At 39.2% G+C, this 18,170-nt stretch overlaps 1 protein-coding gene across 1 annotated transcript; it reads left to right on the top strand.

Moving 5' to 3' along the window:
• Positions 1 to 16,151: 16,151 nt before the first annotated feature.
• Positions 16,152 to 17,072, top strand: LOC149184061 (uncharacterized). The gene is made up of 2 exons (XM_089415213.1): positions 16,152 to 16,347; positions 16,735 to 17,072. The coding sequence occupies exons 1-2, from the start codon at positions 16,152 to 16,154 to the stop codon at positions 17,070 to 17,072; spliced, it is 534 nt and encodes a 177-aa protein (XP_089271339.1).
• The last annotated feature ends 1,098 nt before the right edge of the window (positions 17,073 to 18,170 follow it).

The following is an 18,170-nucleotide window of genomic DNA, read 5'->3' as shown; positions in this document are numbered from 1 at the left end:
TTTCCTTGCGGGTTGTAGTTAGTTGAATGTTTAAGAAAAATAGCATATTAGAATGAAAAATCATACAGTTTCAACGAAGAGAAGTAAGTTTCATTGTAAAAAACAAGTGATACAGGAATTCCAAACCTCGAAATGATGTTCTTCTAAAGGAAGATGATGACTTCCTGGTCGTTCACTTGTTTGAGCGGAATTGCTTCCTCCATCGTGTGAAGTAATATGTAGTAGTCAGACTATAGCGGTGCGAATTTGACATATGTAGGAAAATTTCGCCAATGATGTTTAAGCCCAACTGTTGGAATGGTTCGTCCACTGCAAGAGGCTGCAACAGGGTTGCTGACCTTTGTGTTTTGCTAGCACATCGTTGACAGATTGGGCACTTGTAGGCATAAGCATGTGCATCCTTAAACAATGTGGGATAGTAAAAATGATCTCTCATGACTTTATGCACAATTGTGTTACTCACAAAGTGACCTTCAGCTAGTCCATCATGCATGTCACGTAACACTCTATTTGAATCTTGTGCCTCCAGGAACTTGATCAAAATTCCATTGTTGTGCTTTTTGGAAAGGACTCCATGCACCAACTGGTAAGATAAGGATTTGAGGTGAAGTGCCCTCTTCTATCGCATGGAAAAGTGAGAGGGAATGGTGTCATGCTCAAGGTACTAGTGCACTTCTTTGAACCAAGAGTTGTCACACGAAGTGGGTGGTGCTTGATCTATATTGTACTTATCAATTTCTTGCTCCCAATTGATGAGATCTTCTTCTTCCTTTTGCGCATGTACTGCTTTTGCTGCAAGCCTGCAGAGACCGTAACCCTTGACAATGTGAACTAGCTTGATATCAAGATCATACTATGACAGCCCTATCATCTAGTTTTCATGTCTTTCACCCATCTCTTTTCGAATGAGCAATGCTTTGACTACTGGGTGTGGCACAAAGGCTATGCAATGATTTTTCAGTCGGTAGGGTTTGAAATGTTTCACTACCTTGTATACAACATATGTTTGTTTATCCACAACAGGATAGTTGAGATTGGGTCCCTGCATGCTCACGCTCATGAAGGATATGGGGTGTTCATTGTTCGGCTCATACTTCTGTGTGAGAACTGCAACGAGTGAGTTGTCATAATCAAATGTATAAAGAAAGAAATATTTAATGAAATCTAGGCTATAGAACGTAGGTGCATCTGCTATTTCTTGCTTGATATCGGTGAATGCATCCTTTTCCTTCTTCCCCCAGTTGTAGACTGCATCCTTCTTGATCATATCTTGGATAGGTTTGACAATCTGCGCATAATCTAAGATGAACTTTTGGAGGAAGTTGATCTTGCCCAAGAAGGCCTACATAACTTTCTTCTTGGTTGGGTGAGGAATCTATATGATAGTCTGAACTTGGTCGTGACAATCTTGATCCCACTCTTGGCGATGATATGCCCAAGGAGGTTCCCCTCGGACATTGCAAATACACTCTTCTTGGGATTCAAGGATATCCCGTACTTTCGACATCTCTCAAAGATCTTCTTGAGATGACGCAGGTGGTCTGACCAGTTTCTGAAAAAGACTGTCATGTCGTTAAAGTAGACCACCACGCTCTGTCTGATGAGCCCACAGAAGGTGATATCCATAGTGTGCTGAAAAGTTGCACCTATGTTTACTAACCCAAATGGCATTCTTCTGTAAGCGAATGTACCCCACTTGGTATAGAAAGTAGTTTTAAGTCTATTAGGTTTTGCAACCAAAACCTGGTTATATCTGGAAAATCCTTCAAGGATATGTTGGAATTATGGCTAAAGTGTTTTCCTTGATGGCAACTCATACAGGTGATAGATCACAGTACAACAGGTCAGTAGCAGAGATTGATGATCAAACCACAAAGAATGAAGAAAATAAGAAGTTCGCAGGTGTGCCGTGCAATAGGTGTGGTCATAGGATGGGTCTGCAGGTACTCCGTTCAGAAGGTGTGGACATGTTCGCAGGTTAACAGAACAAAAGGTGTGGTCCTAAAAGTTCACACACTTTCATGCAGAGAAAAGCGCACGTGTGGGAATCTTATGGTTGTCGGGTCCGTGGTATTGTGTTATTATGGTTTTGGACCGTGGTATTATGAAAGGCCTAAGGCTATAAAAGAGGAAAGAGATCATTTGGCTACAGGATGCTTATGGGTTGAATATCTTAAGGAGAGCAAGATCTAAAATTCTGGTTGGTGAGTGATATCTAGATCTACATCAAGGAGAAATTTGAGCTTTATAGGGTAAATCTACCGATGGGTCGAGATCTCCTTTGCGCATGATCATTTATGTAGATCTGATAGTTTGTGGCATATTTGAAGTCTAGACCGCAGGTGCGACACGTTTCAGGCGCGGAGATCCGCAGACCACTGAAGGAGAAAGCGCGGATATCCATAGGCATATTGAAGAAAAGATGCGGAGGTTCGCTGGCCAGAGATCGGTGTAGGTACGGAGGATTTCAGGAGGATCGCAGGCCAGAGATGGGTACAGTGTGGAGGTGCGCAGGAAACCCGCAGCAGTAGGTGCGGATGCCCGCAGAGAAGAATACTGTTAGCTGCGGATAGCCACGGATCAATAGTTGGTGCAGGAGTGAATACCCGCAGGTTTCCATTGAAGAAGCTACGTAATTTTCTTAAAATATGTTTTAGTTGCCTCTGTTGTTTACTGAAGTGTTCTGGGTTTTGAAGTGATGTCTAATATTATGTTCTGATAACAACATTCTGAGAAGTGATTGATTGAATAATTATGATTAGCTTCAGTATTGATGGATGAATGGATCAGGTTCATAATGACTTATCTTATCCCTATATGATCTGATGAACTAGATCTAATTGCTGACTATCCTTGTATATGTATTGATCTGGTGATTGGGTGATTCAGAAGATTGATTATGTGCTTCAATGATATTTATGGGTCCAATATAAAAATTGGATGAAACGTGGCCTTTCAGATTATGTGTTGTGCTTCAGGTGTATCCAGTCTGAAAATGTATGAAACGTGGTACCTAGAGGAGAGAATATTGTAGGCCGGCGCCTACGTACTAGTATCTTAGCTAGTACAAGAGGTAAGGGGGTGGTAGTTCCCTTCCAGTAGCATTTGAAAACTTTGGACCATTATAGCAGGTAGAAGCCTGCGTACTAGTAAATGGATCAGCTAGTACAAGATCTATGGGAGTTGTAGCTCTCTGTAGGTAGAAGCCTGCATACTGGTATAAGACTGCACCAGTACAGAAATATTGTAAAAGGATTTTCTTATTAAGAAGAAGATTGAGATGACTTGCAGTAGGTGGTTTTCTCCCACATTGGGTTTCCACCTTATATCATGGTGTTCATGTGTGTGGCTTATGTGAGATGATCTATTCTATTTTACTGCACCTGTTTACTATTAATATGGTTGATAATGTTCTAATGCACTCATCAAGGATCAACTAATTGAATCATAAGAAGTTGTGGAAGTAGCATATATGAATATGAATATGGAAATGAAAAAGTTTTCTTGATGTGATAATACTAATTCACCCCCCCCAGTATTATTTTCAACAATTGGTATCAGAGCAGGTCCTTTGGTAGAAGCTTGATCGCTTGAAGGAGATCCGTGGAACAATGGGAAAGAAGCTTAAGAAGAAAGCTCATAAGCAGAAGAAGACATCTCGGAAGAACTATGACAGTGGGAGAATCGATTGGGGATTAGGTGTAAGAAGCTCTTCAGACTCGGAATCAGATTCAGAATCATTTCAGAATGAAGATGAACTATCAGGTATGAATTTGCTATCCTCTGGTTTCCATCCATGTGAAGATGATGAAAGTGATAGTGAAGCAACTGAATTTGCTCTTATGGGTGAGCAAGAAAGATATCAAATAGAGGAAGAATTTAAAAGCTTGACTGACAAAATCAGAGATCAAGAAGATCTACTGAACATAAAGAGTGGTGCCATCAAAGAAGTTGTTACCAGACTAAAGGCTCAACGTGAGGAAGGTAACAAGGTAAGGAAGCTATTCAAGGAAAAATATCAAAAGTTGCAGGATGAAGTGACATCATTAAGAAATGAAGTCAATGAGAGACACACAATCATCAAGAAACTCAGAGATAGATCCAGTTATTATGAAAGTCTCGAAGCTATGACCCTCTCGCTAAAGGAAGATCTTGAAGAAACAAAGAAGTAGAATAAATATCTACTCCAAGCTATTGAAAAACAGGAAAACGAAGTTATCAACCTAAAATCTCAGCTGGAATGTGCCTTCAGAATTCGTCAAATGCAGCAGGATGTGAATGAAGAACAAGAAAAGGAGATTCTCAAACTAAGGCAACAATTGGAAGAAGAAAGAAACGCTGAAGAAAACATGAAGACGCAGTATCTTGAAAAGGAAGAACAACTTCAGGTTGAGGTAAATATCTTGAAAGGTAAATTAGACGAAAAGGATAAGCTTTTACGATTTCAAGATAGTACTAAAGTCTTGGATGATATTCTTAATAGTCAAAGGTCTCCTGCTATCAAAACTAGTCTTGGTTTTCATGAATCTATTGAAGCTGAATCTAGTTCACAAAGTAAGACAAGGGACTCTACTGCAAAATCTGAAATGCTCAATAAGGAGATGAAAGGTCAATCTCATCATCAACCAAGGAAAGAAATTCTTCAAAGAAAATCTTTTACTCCTCCTATGAATAATGTTGAATGTTATGTATATCATAATCTTGGACATGTTGTAGCCAGATGGAGAAGAAGAAGGGTTCAAGGCCATCATGCAGAAAGATCATCACAATCAAGGTACTTTAATGGATATTGCTTTGCTTGCAATATGTTTGGTCACAAAGCTGCTGATTGCTACAGGAGGAATATGAAACATGTAAGATTTTATGCATGTAACAAGCTTGGACATATAGCAAAGGAATGCAGGAACAAAGGACGGACATCACACCAAAAGGAGAAAACACCATCATCACACTTGAAGATGTGGAAGAAGAAAGAAGTACAGTCAGAAAGAGGCGGCACAACACAACATACAGACATAACAGAATCAGAGGAAGCTGAAAGTGTAAAACTTCTGTGTCCTGAATCTCATATGCAAGTTTCTTAAAGGGAAGTCGCGTATATACGTAGTTAGACACTGCAAAGTCGCGTATATGTCAGTCTGAGGAAAAGCAGTGGGGACAGGCTCAGAAAAAGGATCTGATATGATTCAGTCCATTATTTGCTCTATTGGTTAATAGTTACAGTCTGCTGAGGATGTTTAGAAGTGTTTGGATCCTAACTTGATGATGATGATATATGCATGATCAGATCTAACAAATGGCACAGGTTGAGGGGGAGCATATGCCTTTAATAATTCATTGTTGGCATTATGGTTAATAGTCCTTGGTGATGATGCTTATGTTATATCTTGCTATGATGTGGTTATGAGTTGTCCATGATAAAATCTCATATGATTCTTGATGTTCAGATCATATTTGTGGATTGATTCTTAGATGGTGCATATATGATGCTTACATGGTGATCTTCATAAGGATAAGGAGAAGTACATAGCTTGAATTCACATCTTCTTTACTTGATGATAAAGAGCATATATTACAGTTATGATGCAGGATTCCTATTGCTCTTGGCACATATATGGATGAGGATTGTTGGCTGGATACATGGATGATTATTCAAAGTTGCATTGTTGGAGATATGATGATGATGATGAGTTATTACCTATATGATGATAGGTTGTTTCGTACATATGTTGATTGATGCAGATTAATGATACTTGGTTCATGCAGATCTGGATGGCTATGGTGTTTCTCACATATGATAGAATGTGAATGATTCTGTATATACAGAATTCTGTTCAAAAGGATGAGTTGATGCAGACATACCTTGATGATTCTTGCACTAATACAAGTTGCTGGTCTAGTTGCTGTTGACAGATGCCATGGAGCAGATCATTCAATGTTGTTGCTGATGTTTATCATGATGTTTGCTATAAATGTCATGTATATCATTTGATGTAAAGGTCATATCAAGACTCAAAATGTAATAGTATGTCTCTATCTATTGTAGTCATTTGATGAGATCTCTTCAGGTCATGTAACGGCCTATGTTGGTTTCCCCACTATGCCTGGGATGAATGATGTTATTCTCTTATGTTATCATATGTAAACTTTTGATATATCACCATTGTGATGGGAGATAGATGTATGTATGAGTCTTTGGTAAGAAGTTCATTTATGATGTATAGAGTCATGTTCTTCTTATAGAACATCTTTTTGCAGACCTTGCTTACAGTCAGGGGGAGCATGAACAAACATATTTCAGCAGAGCAGAAATTTCAACATGTTCTCAGAAAGAGCATGGACAGATTGGTGCACCATGGCATATTCAAAGAGGGAGCTCATTCTGATATTTCAGCAGGTACTCAGGGGGAGTATGGACAGCAAAGGAAGAGAATATCTTGGTCCACCCTTTGCCCTTGATGTCAAAGGGGGAGAGTGATTTGGTATTGTTGCCATCAAGTCCAAAGGGGGAGATTGTTGGCATTATGATGCATGTGTTGTACTTGATGGCAACCCACTCATAGAAGAACATCTCTCTTATATACAATCAAGAGAATCCACAAAAGAGATATCAGATGTGACATAATACATGGGATGTAGGATAGCTCAAAGGAATCAAATGACAAGTCCTTAGTATGACAAGTAAGCTTTGCCATCAACTCCAAAGGGGGAGATTGTTGGAATTATGGCTAAAGTGTTGTCCTTGATGGCAACTCATACAGGTGATAGATCAAAGTACAACAGGTCAGTAGCAGAGATTGATGATCAGCCCACAAAGAATAAAGAAAATAAGAAGTTCGCAGGTGCTCCGTATAATAGGTGCGGTCATAGGCTGGGTCCACAGGTACTCCGTTCAGAAGGTGCAGACATGTTCGCAGGTTAACAGAACAAAAGGTGCAGTCCTAAAAGTTCACACACTTTCATGCAGAGAAAAGCGCACGTGTGGGAATCTTATGGTTGTCGGGTCCGTGGTATTGTGTTATTATGGTTTTGGACCATGTTATTATGAAAGGCCTAAGGCTATAAAAGAGGAAGGAGATCATTTGGCTACAGGATGCTTATGGGTTGAATATCTTAAGGAGAGCAAGATCTAAAATTCTGGTTGGTGAGTGATATCTAGATCTACATCAAGGAGAAATCTGAGCTTTATAGGGCAAATCTACTGATGGGTCGATATCTCCTTTGCGCATGATCAGATCTGTAGATCTGATAGTCTATGGCATATTTGAAGTCTGGACCACAGGTGTGACACGTTTCAGGCGCGGAGATCCGCAGGCCACTGAAGGAGAAAGCGCGGATATCCGCAGGCAGATCGAAGAAAAGATGCGGAGGTTCGCTGGCTAGAGATCGGTGTAGGTGCGGAGGATTGTAGGAGGATCGCATGCCAGAGACGGGTACAGTGTGGAGGTACGCAGGCAACCTGCAGTAGTAGGTGCGGATACCCGCAGAGAAGAAGACTATTAGCTGTGGATACCCGCGGATCAATAGTTGGTGCAGGAGCGCATACCCGCAGGTTTCTATTGAAGAAGCTACGCACTTTTCTTAAAATATGTTTTAGCTGCCTTTGTTGTTTACTTAAGTGTTCTGGGTTTTGAAGTGATGTCTGGTATTATGTTCTGATAACAACATTCTGAGAAGTGATTGATTGAATGATTATGATTAGCTTCAGTATTGATGGATGAATGGATCAGGTTCATAATGACTTATCTTATCCCTATATGATCTGATGGACTAGATCTAATTGCTGACTATCCTTGTATATGTATTGATCTGGTGATTGGGTGATTCAGAAGATTGATTATGTGCTTCAATGATATTTATGGGTCCAGTATGAAAATTGGATGAAACGTGGCCTTTCAGATTATGTGTTGTGCTTCAGGTGTATCCAGTCTGAAAATGTATGAAACGTGGTACCCAGAGGAGAGAAGATTGTAGGTCGGCGCCTACGTACTAGTATCTTAGCTAGTACAAGAGCTAAGGGGGTGGTAGCTCCCTTCCAGTAGCAGTTGAAAACTTTGGACCATTGTAGCAGGTAGCAGCCTGCGTACTAGTAAATGGATCAGCTAGTACAAGATCTATGGGAGTTGTAGCTCTCTGTAGGTAGAAGCCTGTGTACTGGTATAGGACTGCACCAGTACATAAATATTGTAAAAGGATTTTCTTATTAAGAAGAAGATTGAGATGACTTGCAGCAGGTGGTTTTCTCCCACATTGGGTTTCCACCTTATATCATGGTGTTCAAGTGTGTGACTTATGTGAGATGATCTATTCTGTTTTAATGCACCTGTTTACTGTTAATATGGTTGATAATGTTCTAATGCACTCATCAAGGATCAACTAATTGAATCATAAGAAGTTGTGGAAGTAGCATATATGAATCTGAATATGGAAATGAAAAAGTTCTATTGATGTGATAATACTGATTCACCCCCCCTCTCAGTATTATTTCCAACAGGATAGAGAACATTTCATCTCCAGACACTATCTGCATGATGTGCTCCGTAGACGACATAGGGTAATTGTCTTTGTTTGAGGCTCCATTAATATTTCGTAAATCTATGCACGGGCAGATTTCCCCAGACTTATTCCTTATAGGAACTAAGTTTGAAACCCAAGTAGAATGGTGAAACTTGTATATGATCTGAGCATCCAACAACTTAGTCAATTCTTTCTGTATGAGGGGTTAAAGTGATGGATTGACTTTTCTAAGTTTCTAGTGAAATGAATTGACCCCTTCTTTGATTGGAAATACGTGTTAGATTATTTGCGTGTCATGTGTTTTCATGTCATCATATGTCCACGCAAATACATCACGGTACTATCTGAATAGGTGGACAAAGGATTGCCGCTCCTCTGGTGTGAAAAACGTACCGAGATTCACGAATTTCAAATATCTTTCTGTTCCCAGGTTAATCTATTCGCTCATCAGTGTGGAGATGTTGGTTTTAGTGTTCCTGGGCCCTTTTAAGCGGTTCTATAAGTCATAAAGTTTCTCAAGTGAAACCACACCCTTAGATGGGGTTTCCTTTGTTGTTATCAATTGTGTCTTGCAGAGACTACTCATGCATGTCTTCATCTATTGTCGCATCTTTGAAGACATCAACGTTGGCTATAACATGCAATATCTATTCATCATCATAAAAAACAAGAAAATTAGTGATGTTGTGAGGGATAGACGGTTTATACAAAATTTCAACAGTAAATCTATCCCTAAGCGGTGTCATCCTAACAGCTACATTTTCCAGAGCATCTACAGTTGCATTACGCATTGTTGGTACATATATGATATTAAAAGCTTGGAAATTAGAAATATTCTTCCATACCTCTTGTTGGTAACCCTAAAGACAAGGTGAGACAGAATGTATGGTGTTACATACCTAGCGTACCATAATATTTTAATCACCTACCACTTTCAACATAGCAACATTGAGGCTGAGGGCTTTGTGCAAACCCAAGACGAGTACTTCATATTGAACAATGTTGTTCGTGCACTAAAATTCCAAGCGGCTTGAGACTAAATGTTTTCTTTTCCTTGGGTCAATCAAAACACACCCATCTCTAGAGCCATCTTGTGTTTTGGATCAATAAAAATAAAAGGTCCACAAGTCATCTATATGAGGACCATTTGCCATGCTAGTACTGCTAACACTACTTCTACTATTGTTACAAAGTACTGTACGAGTTTCATTTTCACCATTTGGGCAAGGAAGGATACCCAACTATGTATTTGGTGGGGTGGGGCTCGGTTGTGCAAGATAGCACCCCAACTACATTTCCAGAAAGTAATTGTTGAACATAAGTTCTGCGAAAGCCAACTATTCATTCCAACCATTTAAGGGAGTGAAATTGTGTTTCATATAAATCTTAGAGAACACTTGAATGTGGTTTTTTTTTCCGTGGTACGAAAGCCATAAGTGTGATCAATTTGTAGCAAAATATCCTTGCAATTTGCTCGACCAGTCTCTACAGAGCAGTAAGACGTATGCTTCTGGGATGTCCATGATCACAATGTTGATGCACTGGTGAACTCGTATGTCAGATGATAACCGGATGATCACATCTTGGATTTCACTAATGGCTAGTACACATGTTCAGTCAAGTTGGATGATTTGTGTGGTTGTACTTCTCCATTGTGCATTGATCTGTTTAGCAATGGAGAGTGGCATGACATTGATTGATGCGCTAGAGTCAACCAAACAATTGTGGACATTGAAGTTGAATATTTTGAATGATAACAAAAATGGTGGGCAGAGCGAGTTCTCTTCTTCCATGCGAAGCGCGTTGAGTATAAATGTGAGTGATCTAGGAGACTTACTTGGTCCCTTGTTGGAAGAGGCAACATTGTCTATGGAGGTTTGCCCCAGTGCACACAAAAGAATATCCCGCTGACCCGTGAGTTTGGTGAGTTCATATAGAGAGATGTTCGCATGGGTCTTCTTCATGTCTTCAACAATATTGTAGTCCAAAGCAGGAAGACTCACCGAGTTGTCTGGGGGAAGACTTGTCTTTGTGTTGTCCGGTGGAGTGCTTTGAAGTGAGCTGCTCATGCATGTATATTTTGTTGGAGTTGTCTTCCTGTACTTGCTTTGTGTTCTCTGTGTTAAGGATGCCAGTGGATGATTTTTTCTGATAATTTACCTCAACTTCTCTTTCAGTATCTCAATCACAGTAGGAGCACCTTGACTTCTCAATTTGTATCAATTGTTTTGCTTTGGGGTCTCCTTCTCAGTGGTTGTTTTCTTTTGGGCAACGTTTAGACACTGATGCATGTAAACCAAATTCCGAGAACTTGGAGCTTCATCAGATGCAACATCTATTCTTCATCATCATCTTTCAAATGAACTTGCTCACTGGCATTAAAATGATCATTCATCCTTTAAGCCACGGATCCCATAAATCGGTTCCAATCTGCACATGTCTTCTCTAAATGTAATTCTTGGTGGAACTCACAGAAGTTGTCCTTCAAAATTAGGTCTGTTTGGAACAAAACATTTGAACTCTGCGCAAATTTAGCTGGGTGACTACTACTACTACCTGATGTCAAATTATTCTTGTGCGCAAAACTGAAAGGTCTACTTCTCACTTCTATCTTGATCTTCTGTTGCTTGAGTTATGCTACTTTAGTTGTCAAGGACTTGAGAAGACAAGTAAGGGTCTCAATTTCACTTGTTTCCTTTTCATCTACCTTACTCACAACAGTCTGGGACCTCCTACCCACGTCTTTGGAGTCCTTTGTTGGTTCATCATCTACAATGACTCCAATCATGCACATGTCTTTCTCCACATCAATTGCTTCTTGGAAATTTTTGAACAATGTTGGTTTCACATCTTTCTTGATGAATTGTGCAATGCTAGTTGGCAATGCAGACCTGTAGTAGTTGATTATGATGGAGTCACGAGGTTTAGTGTCTGCAGTGAACTTGTTCAAGATATGGCTAAACATCTTGTTAAAGTCTTTCACTTTCTCTTTCGGCTCCATCTTAAGACTACCTAATTATTTCAACAACATGGTGGGGGTTTTGTCATCAATAAATTTTCAAGGAAATTCTCTTGAACATCCCCAATTCTAAATGGAGTTGATAGGAAGGTTGTGGTATCATACAACTGCTCTTCCATCCAAAGTACATGGAAATAGTCTATATGCAATGCCATCGTAACATACCTCGAGTGTCTGCAGATGTAGGTAGAACGTGTCTAGATGGTCTTCTGCCTTCACTGCTTTGTCAGGGTCATACTTCGTTAACAACTTCTCTGCGTGCCTTGGCATCTTGTGTAAGGCACCATGGAGTGCCAATGGGCCCTGTGTCATCCATTCCATATTTTGATCAGCCATGTTGTCCTCTTCTTCATACTCCTCCTCTTCTTTTGAATCAGATGGTTCAACCTCCAAATCTGTTGGTTCATCTCTATCTCCTCCTCCTCTACTGCCTTTTCCTCTGATACCTCTGCAGGAACCTGAGCCCAAGAGTGCATTGTTAACTTCTTCTCCTTGTAGGAAAGCATGAGGTTCCTCTTCGTTCTCAACAACTTCTGCCATCTCTTCAAGAGTGGCGAGGATTACTTCTTCAACAGATGAGACTACCACTCCTGTGGTTGTAGTATTTTGATTCCTCTGTGAAGAGGGAAGATTGTGTACTCCTGGAATCAATCCAACATCTTTGAAAACTGATAGGTGATGGGACAAACAGAGCGAAGGTGGGGATATTAAAAAATTTATTCGAGTCTGGTAGGTGAGGAGTAACTAACTTCAGAGTTCCACGTGGGAGAGAGGAAGTTTGTGTTACCACCTTGACCAGATGATGGATACATGGGGTTGAGAGGACATTCAACCATAAACAATTGGCGGCCCTCCTTCTAGTGCAATAAATATTTACGGTGTTGGACCTGCCAACATTCAAGGGATATCCCTAGTCTTGAGTCCCAACTAGACATCACATTGTTTTGTGTAGGAGGACCATTTGGTACGATGGCCCAATTTCCATTATCTTAGAGATTTGAATTAACTTTTGTTGTTCAACACATGAGAGTGTTATGCTTGTAACTTCAAGAAAGCAAGGTGAGTGTGCTTGGTGAGCTCTTAATGTAACTCTATGTCTGATTTCTCTTACTATCTAAAGGGGGAGGTAAAGTGAGCCTCTTGATGAGAGGGAATAGTGTCAACCCAGGAAGAAAAATACACAAACAACAACAAGGGTTTGTCCAACATCTAGCATAATAGTCCACAACAGATGGAGCAGTCGTGAAAACTAAATTTCAAGGGAAAAAATGTACATCGTCTAGTGGAATAGTCCATATGGGAGTGACGGTTGTTAAAACCAAGAAAACACAAATATGGTTTGTCTAATGTCCGATGGAGTAGTTGAAACGTATGGGGTAACAGTGATAAACAATACAATACATCTTCAACAATATGAGTACTAAAATAACCAAATTAGTTCAACTATATTAGTACAGGTTAAGCAAACATGCATTACAAACTCTTAAAAAATAGTCTTACAAACGGATACAAAACATGCATGAAAATGTTTTGGTGTGAGACATGCTTCTAAATTAAGAAAAAGTTCCAAGACACATCTGTACACCATACATCACTAGACCCAATAGTGGGACATTGGAGCCACTCCTTGCTCCTCAAAGAAAATGCTACAAACTCTTAAGGCTATGTGGGAGGATCCAAGGTAAAAAGTCCTTTGCTCATACAATGAGGGGGTATAATTGACCCTTTTGACTCTTCAACTTCCCTCATGATTGTTTGACTTCATATGAATTTTTGACTTTACATGACTCTTCAACTTCATATGTGGGTCTCTTGGACTTCCACTTTACATTACATGGATTACAAAAAGTATGGCCCATTGTAGTGATGTGGCTGAGACAACTCATGACACAACCCGACATGATACTTTTGACATGTACTGGATGACTGTGGTGTCTGTGTTGAGCTGTTGTGTTGTTGTGTGATGATATGTTCTCAGTGTAACATTTCTTCACCTCTGCATGAAAAGGTGCATGAGGTCTTCAATGGTCTTGGTTTTTGCTCGATGGTGCGTGTATGTGTCCCTTTCACTTGCTTTCTCGATGCACTTCATGCCTTCATTCGACTTTGAGAAAGTCTTCTAGCATGCACCTCTTCTTTGTCCCATTCATCATCACACCATGTTTCATCAATGTACCTATTCCTGCAATCACTCATGATGATATGACATCAAATCCAAAAATCTCATAGTCTAACATGATGCATTTTTTTCTGTTTTGGCACAGGTGACTGGGAGAGGGACAAGGCATTGAAACTACACAGAGCACAACATAGGCCGAGAAGCGAGGCTCTGGAGCAATTTTGGGGAAAAATGTGTAGATGTCACTAGGAGGAAAATTTTCACAATTCGGGATAGTAGTGACAACTGCGGGGCAAAACCCAGGTGGGAAGCAGAATTGTGTAGTTTCTAGTAGGAAGGCCAAGCAGGGTTTCTGGGAATTGCTGGGCCAATCTACACAAATTTCAAGGGGAATGTTGGGCAAGTCATCTAGCTGGAACTTGTGCAGTTTCTTCAGGGAAGACAGTGTAGGTAGCAGTAGCCACTGGTAGAAATAGTTTTCTAGAGGAGGACAAGATTGAGCTACAGGAGCTACTGGTCAAAATTGCACAATCTTAGGAGATAGTCCTGGCCTTGGAAAAAAATGCACATTTTCTTGCTTGATTGTAGAGTGGGGAAGAATGGAAAGTGAAGGACATCTCTGTGAAATTCCTAGGTTTATTACAGAGTAGGGAAGAAAGGTAGGTGAAGGATAATTTGCGCAATTTTGGAGATCAATACAACCCTGGGTCAGAACTCAAGTCATTTCTTTGGTTGACCAGTGGAAGTATTGATGGGAGATCTTACGGGGAGCGTAGACTGAATCAGGTTCTGGGACAACCTCTGCACAGTTCTAGGAGACAATTAGTTGACTCATTTCCAGAATTTCATAGTGCAGGCTACCCCGGAGGACAGCGTCAAGCTATGCACAATTCTGGGCAACAGTGAAAGGTCATTGAGATCAGGTCTGGTTGACGGAGGGTTGTCTAGTCAATATATTTTCAGGAAAATTGACTAAGTATGAAAGAAAGTGTACTTGTTCATACATGACAATGTGATCACACACTTAATGTGATTCGATGGCAAGACACAACATGTGCTTAGTGAGATTGATTCAAAGGTTAAGAGAAACAAGTGTGACATTTGAAATATGTCTTTGAAAGAATGTGATGACACTTGTGCGATAGTGTTTACAAGTTTGTTTGTGAGTGCGACCAATGTCGACAGAGCAAAAACGATGCATACACAAAGAAAAACCTTCAAAAATGCCGTAACAAACTCGCAAGCATGACATAGCGATCAACATGCCAAAAGACGACCGGTGATCGATCAAGAAAAAAGGGTGTGAAGACTTGACAGGAGCTCAAGGGATGAGCCTGAGTGATTCCAACCATCAAGGGGGAAAAGCATGGAAGGCTCTGAAATTTGGATGCAGGCCAACACATTGGAGGGTGTTGTAGTTGCTACAACAGAATCTAAAGAAGATGACTTGGAGGACTTAAGGCATCTAACATTCACAGAATATGAAGGTGAAATAAGTATCAAAGGCGATCATGTTGAAGATGATTCGCATATGAAACCCTTAAAGTTGTGGAACCATAATATTGGGATTGAAGAAAAGCCCAAGCTCGCCTCTATTGGTGATTAATGGGATGAGAAAACTACAAAGGAATTTTTTGATTTATTGAACGAGTGAAGATTTTTTTTCGAGTCATTTTCAAAGCTCAAAGGGATAAAAGGAGATTTATGAGAGATTAAATTTTTTTTGAAACCTAACGTGATGCCTATTAAACATCAACCCTATTTGAATCTGTGAGATAAATAAAATGTCAAGAAGGAGATGTAAAAATATGTTGGCTATGGGTCTCATCTTTCTAGTTGATGATTCAGTTGAAAGGATCAATCATATTTTTATTTAGGACAAGAATTATTTGGATGAGATCAGAGTCTATGTAAATTATCGAAATATTAATAATGCATATGTTCATGATTGATTCCCAGCTTCTTTCAACGATAAAGTGTTTCACAATGTTGCAGTTGAGGAAGCATACTCCTTTACATATAGGTTTTCTTGGTACCATCAACTTCATATTGCCGAGGAAGATAAAAATAAGACAACTTTCACAATTGAATGAGGCCATATGCTTATCATGTCTTGCCATTCAGTCTTAAAAATGCTCCAGTTTTTTTCTCTAGGATTATTGCTTCTTTCAGGGAGTATATCCATAAGTTTCTTGAAGTATTTATGGATGATTGGACAATCTATAGTCTCTCGAAGAAGAATTATAGTTTTCTATAGGTTATGTTTAATCATTGTAGGAAGTTGCATATTTCCTTGAATTTGAATAAATGAATTTGTGTTGCAACTTTTGGTACTCTACTGGACCATATTGTCTACAAAGTTGGTGTGTGCATAGACCCTGATAAAGTTACGTCGATCCCAAACATGCAACCACTAACAAGTGAAAACAACTATGGTATACATTGGGCCATATAGGGTATTATGGAATATTTATCCACAACTATTGTTTAATCACTATGCCATTGGAGAAGTTGTTAAAGAAGGCGAAGCATTTTGTGTGGATTGAAGAATGTGATGCAACTTTCAACACTTTGAATGAAAAACCTGCAAGTGCTTCAATATTAGTTTATCAAGATTTGAACAAAGAATTTCATATACACATTGATTCATTTGGTATTATTTTTGGTGCTATATTGGTGCAACCTAGTGAAGGTAATCTTGATCACCCCATTTATTTTTCCAGTAGAAAAAATTATAATGATAAAATAAATCATACAACAACTTAGCAGGGAGGCTATCACCATGGTAAATTCACTTCAAAATTTTTGGAATTATCTACTTGGAGGTACTTTTAAGTTCTTCATTGATCACTCTGCATTGAAGTATCTTGTTAACAAACCTATTCTTGAAGCAAGTATTTGTAGATGGTTTATTTTGTTTAAGAAGTTTTTGTTTGAAGTTGTTTCCAAGTCAGTTCATAATAATGTGGGACCATATCACTTTTCTCTCTTATAGTTAGGAGAAGTGGGAGGGTCACGTGATGATCAATTTCCTGATTCTAACTTGTTTAGGATTAAATTGTGTTGGATTATCTTGCAGATATTGCACTATTTTTAGTGATTGGTAAGTTCAAAGAGGTCTATACTACAATGCAAAAGAAGCATTTAGTGGTACATGCCAACAATTACAAGTTAATTGAAGGCCAATTGTACAAGATGGGGCTTGGTCATATCTTGCACAAATGTATTCTTGACCATGAGAGAGATGTTGTTTTATGGGAATTTCATTGTGGTGTTATAGGAGGTCATGTTGGAGGGAAAGCAACTGCAAGGAAGGTTCTCCAAGCTGACATATGGTGGACAACTCTTTTCAAAGATTCCAAAGAATATGATAATAATTGTGATGTATATCAGAGGGCCATGAGAGCTTCCCATTGAGATGAACTTCCACTACATCTAGTTAGGGATCTTGAAGCCTTTCAGAAGTTGGTTGTTGATTTTGTTGGGCCAATAAATCCTCGTGCGTGACACTCACATGCTCGCTACATTATAACCACAATTCATTAATTGACACAATGGGCTGAGACAACTCCTGTTAAGTATTGCACTATCAATATTGTTTCTAGGTTCATATTTGAAAATATTATTATAATACTTGGATTAAGGCTCACATTTTATCAATGAAATTGTTGCTACATTATTGTGGGAGTTCATAATTTAGCATCATAAAATTAGTCCATATCATCCACAGGGGAGTGGGACAGTTGAAGCTTTTAAAAATATTTTGGAAAAGGGACCCACTAAAGTATGCTCTAATAATAGATATGATTGGGATGAGAGAGTTCTGACTACACTATGGGCCTATCACATTACTGTCAAGCACCTGCATAAATATATTCCCTTTCAACTTGTCTATGAAAAAGAAGCAATGGTACCTCCTGAATTTTTTGTTCTAAATATATTCATTTCACAAGCCACCAAAATGCTTGATGATGAATTTATTTCAGAACATTTGCAAAAGTTGTGGAATTGGATGAGCACCATTTTCTTGTATATTTCCATCAAAGTGTTGAGAATAAAATCCAAAAAGCTTGGCATGATCAACATATCAAAAGGAAGTATTTTTCTATAGGATACCAAGTACTTCTATATGATAGTAAATACCTTAAGCATCCTAAAAAACTACAAATGCATTGATTGGGTCCTTTATTTGTTGTGGAAATAGGAGAGTCTAGGGTTGTTAAGATCACACAACTTGATGGAGTTCTTCTACGTAGTTGGGTGAATGGAACACGCATGAAGCCCTTCTATCGCCACCAAAATCACTTTGGTTTTTGATCTCTATAAGGGGGCATCAGTTATCTTTAGGGTTGAGTTAGCCATGTTAGTTGGTATAATTACACCAGTTGTCTATATTATTTCTTATTTGTGACCCACCACAACCAATTGTGGTTGGGAGGTGTATGTTGTCATGTCCATCATTTATTCAATAAGTTAATGTGAATATTTTTAGCCATTGAGTCATTTCCTTGTAGT

The sequence above is a fragment of the Pinus tabuliformis genome, chromosome 3_2 (genome assembly GCF_031772625.1).
Source record: "Pinus tabuliformis cultivar Carrire ecotype Pingquan chromosome 3_2, CPIR1, whole genome shotgun sequence".
NCBI classification, from domain to species: Eukaryota; Viridiplantae; Streptophyta; class Pinopsida; order Pinales; family Pinaceae; genus Pinus; species Pinus tabuliformis.
The sequence above is the reverse complement of the archived record's forward strand: the minus strand, read 5'-3'. Positions and strand labels throughout refer to the sequence as shown.

Coding starts and splice junctions, on each gene's coding strand:
- LOC149184061 (XM_089415213.1), top strand. CDS start 16,152: ATGCCATTGGAGAAGTTGTTAAAGAAGGCGAAGCATTTTGTGTGGATT. Junction 16,348..16,734: donor ATTGGTGCAACCTAGTGAAG/GTAATCTTGATC, acceptor ATTATCTTGCAG/ATATTGCACTATTTTTAGTG.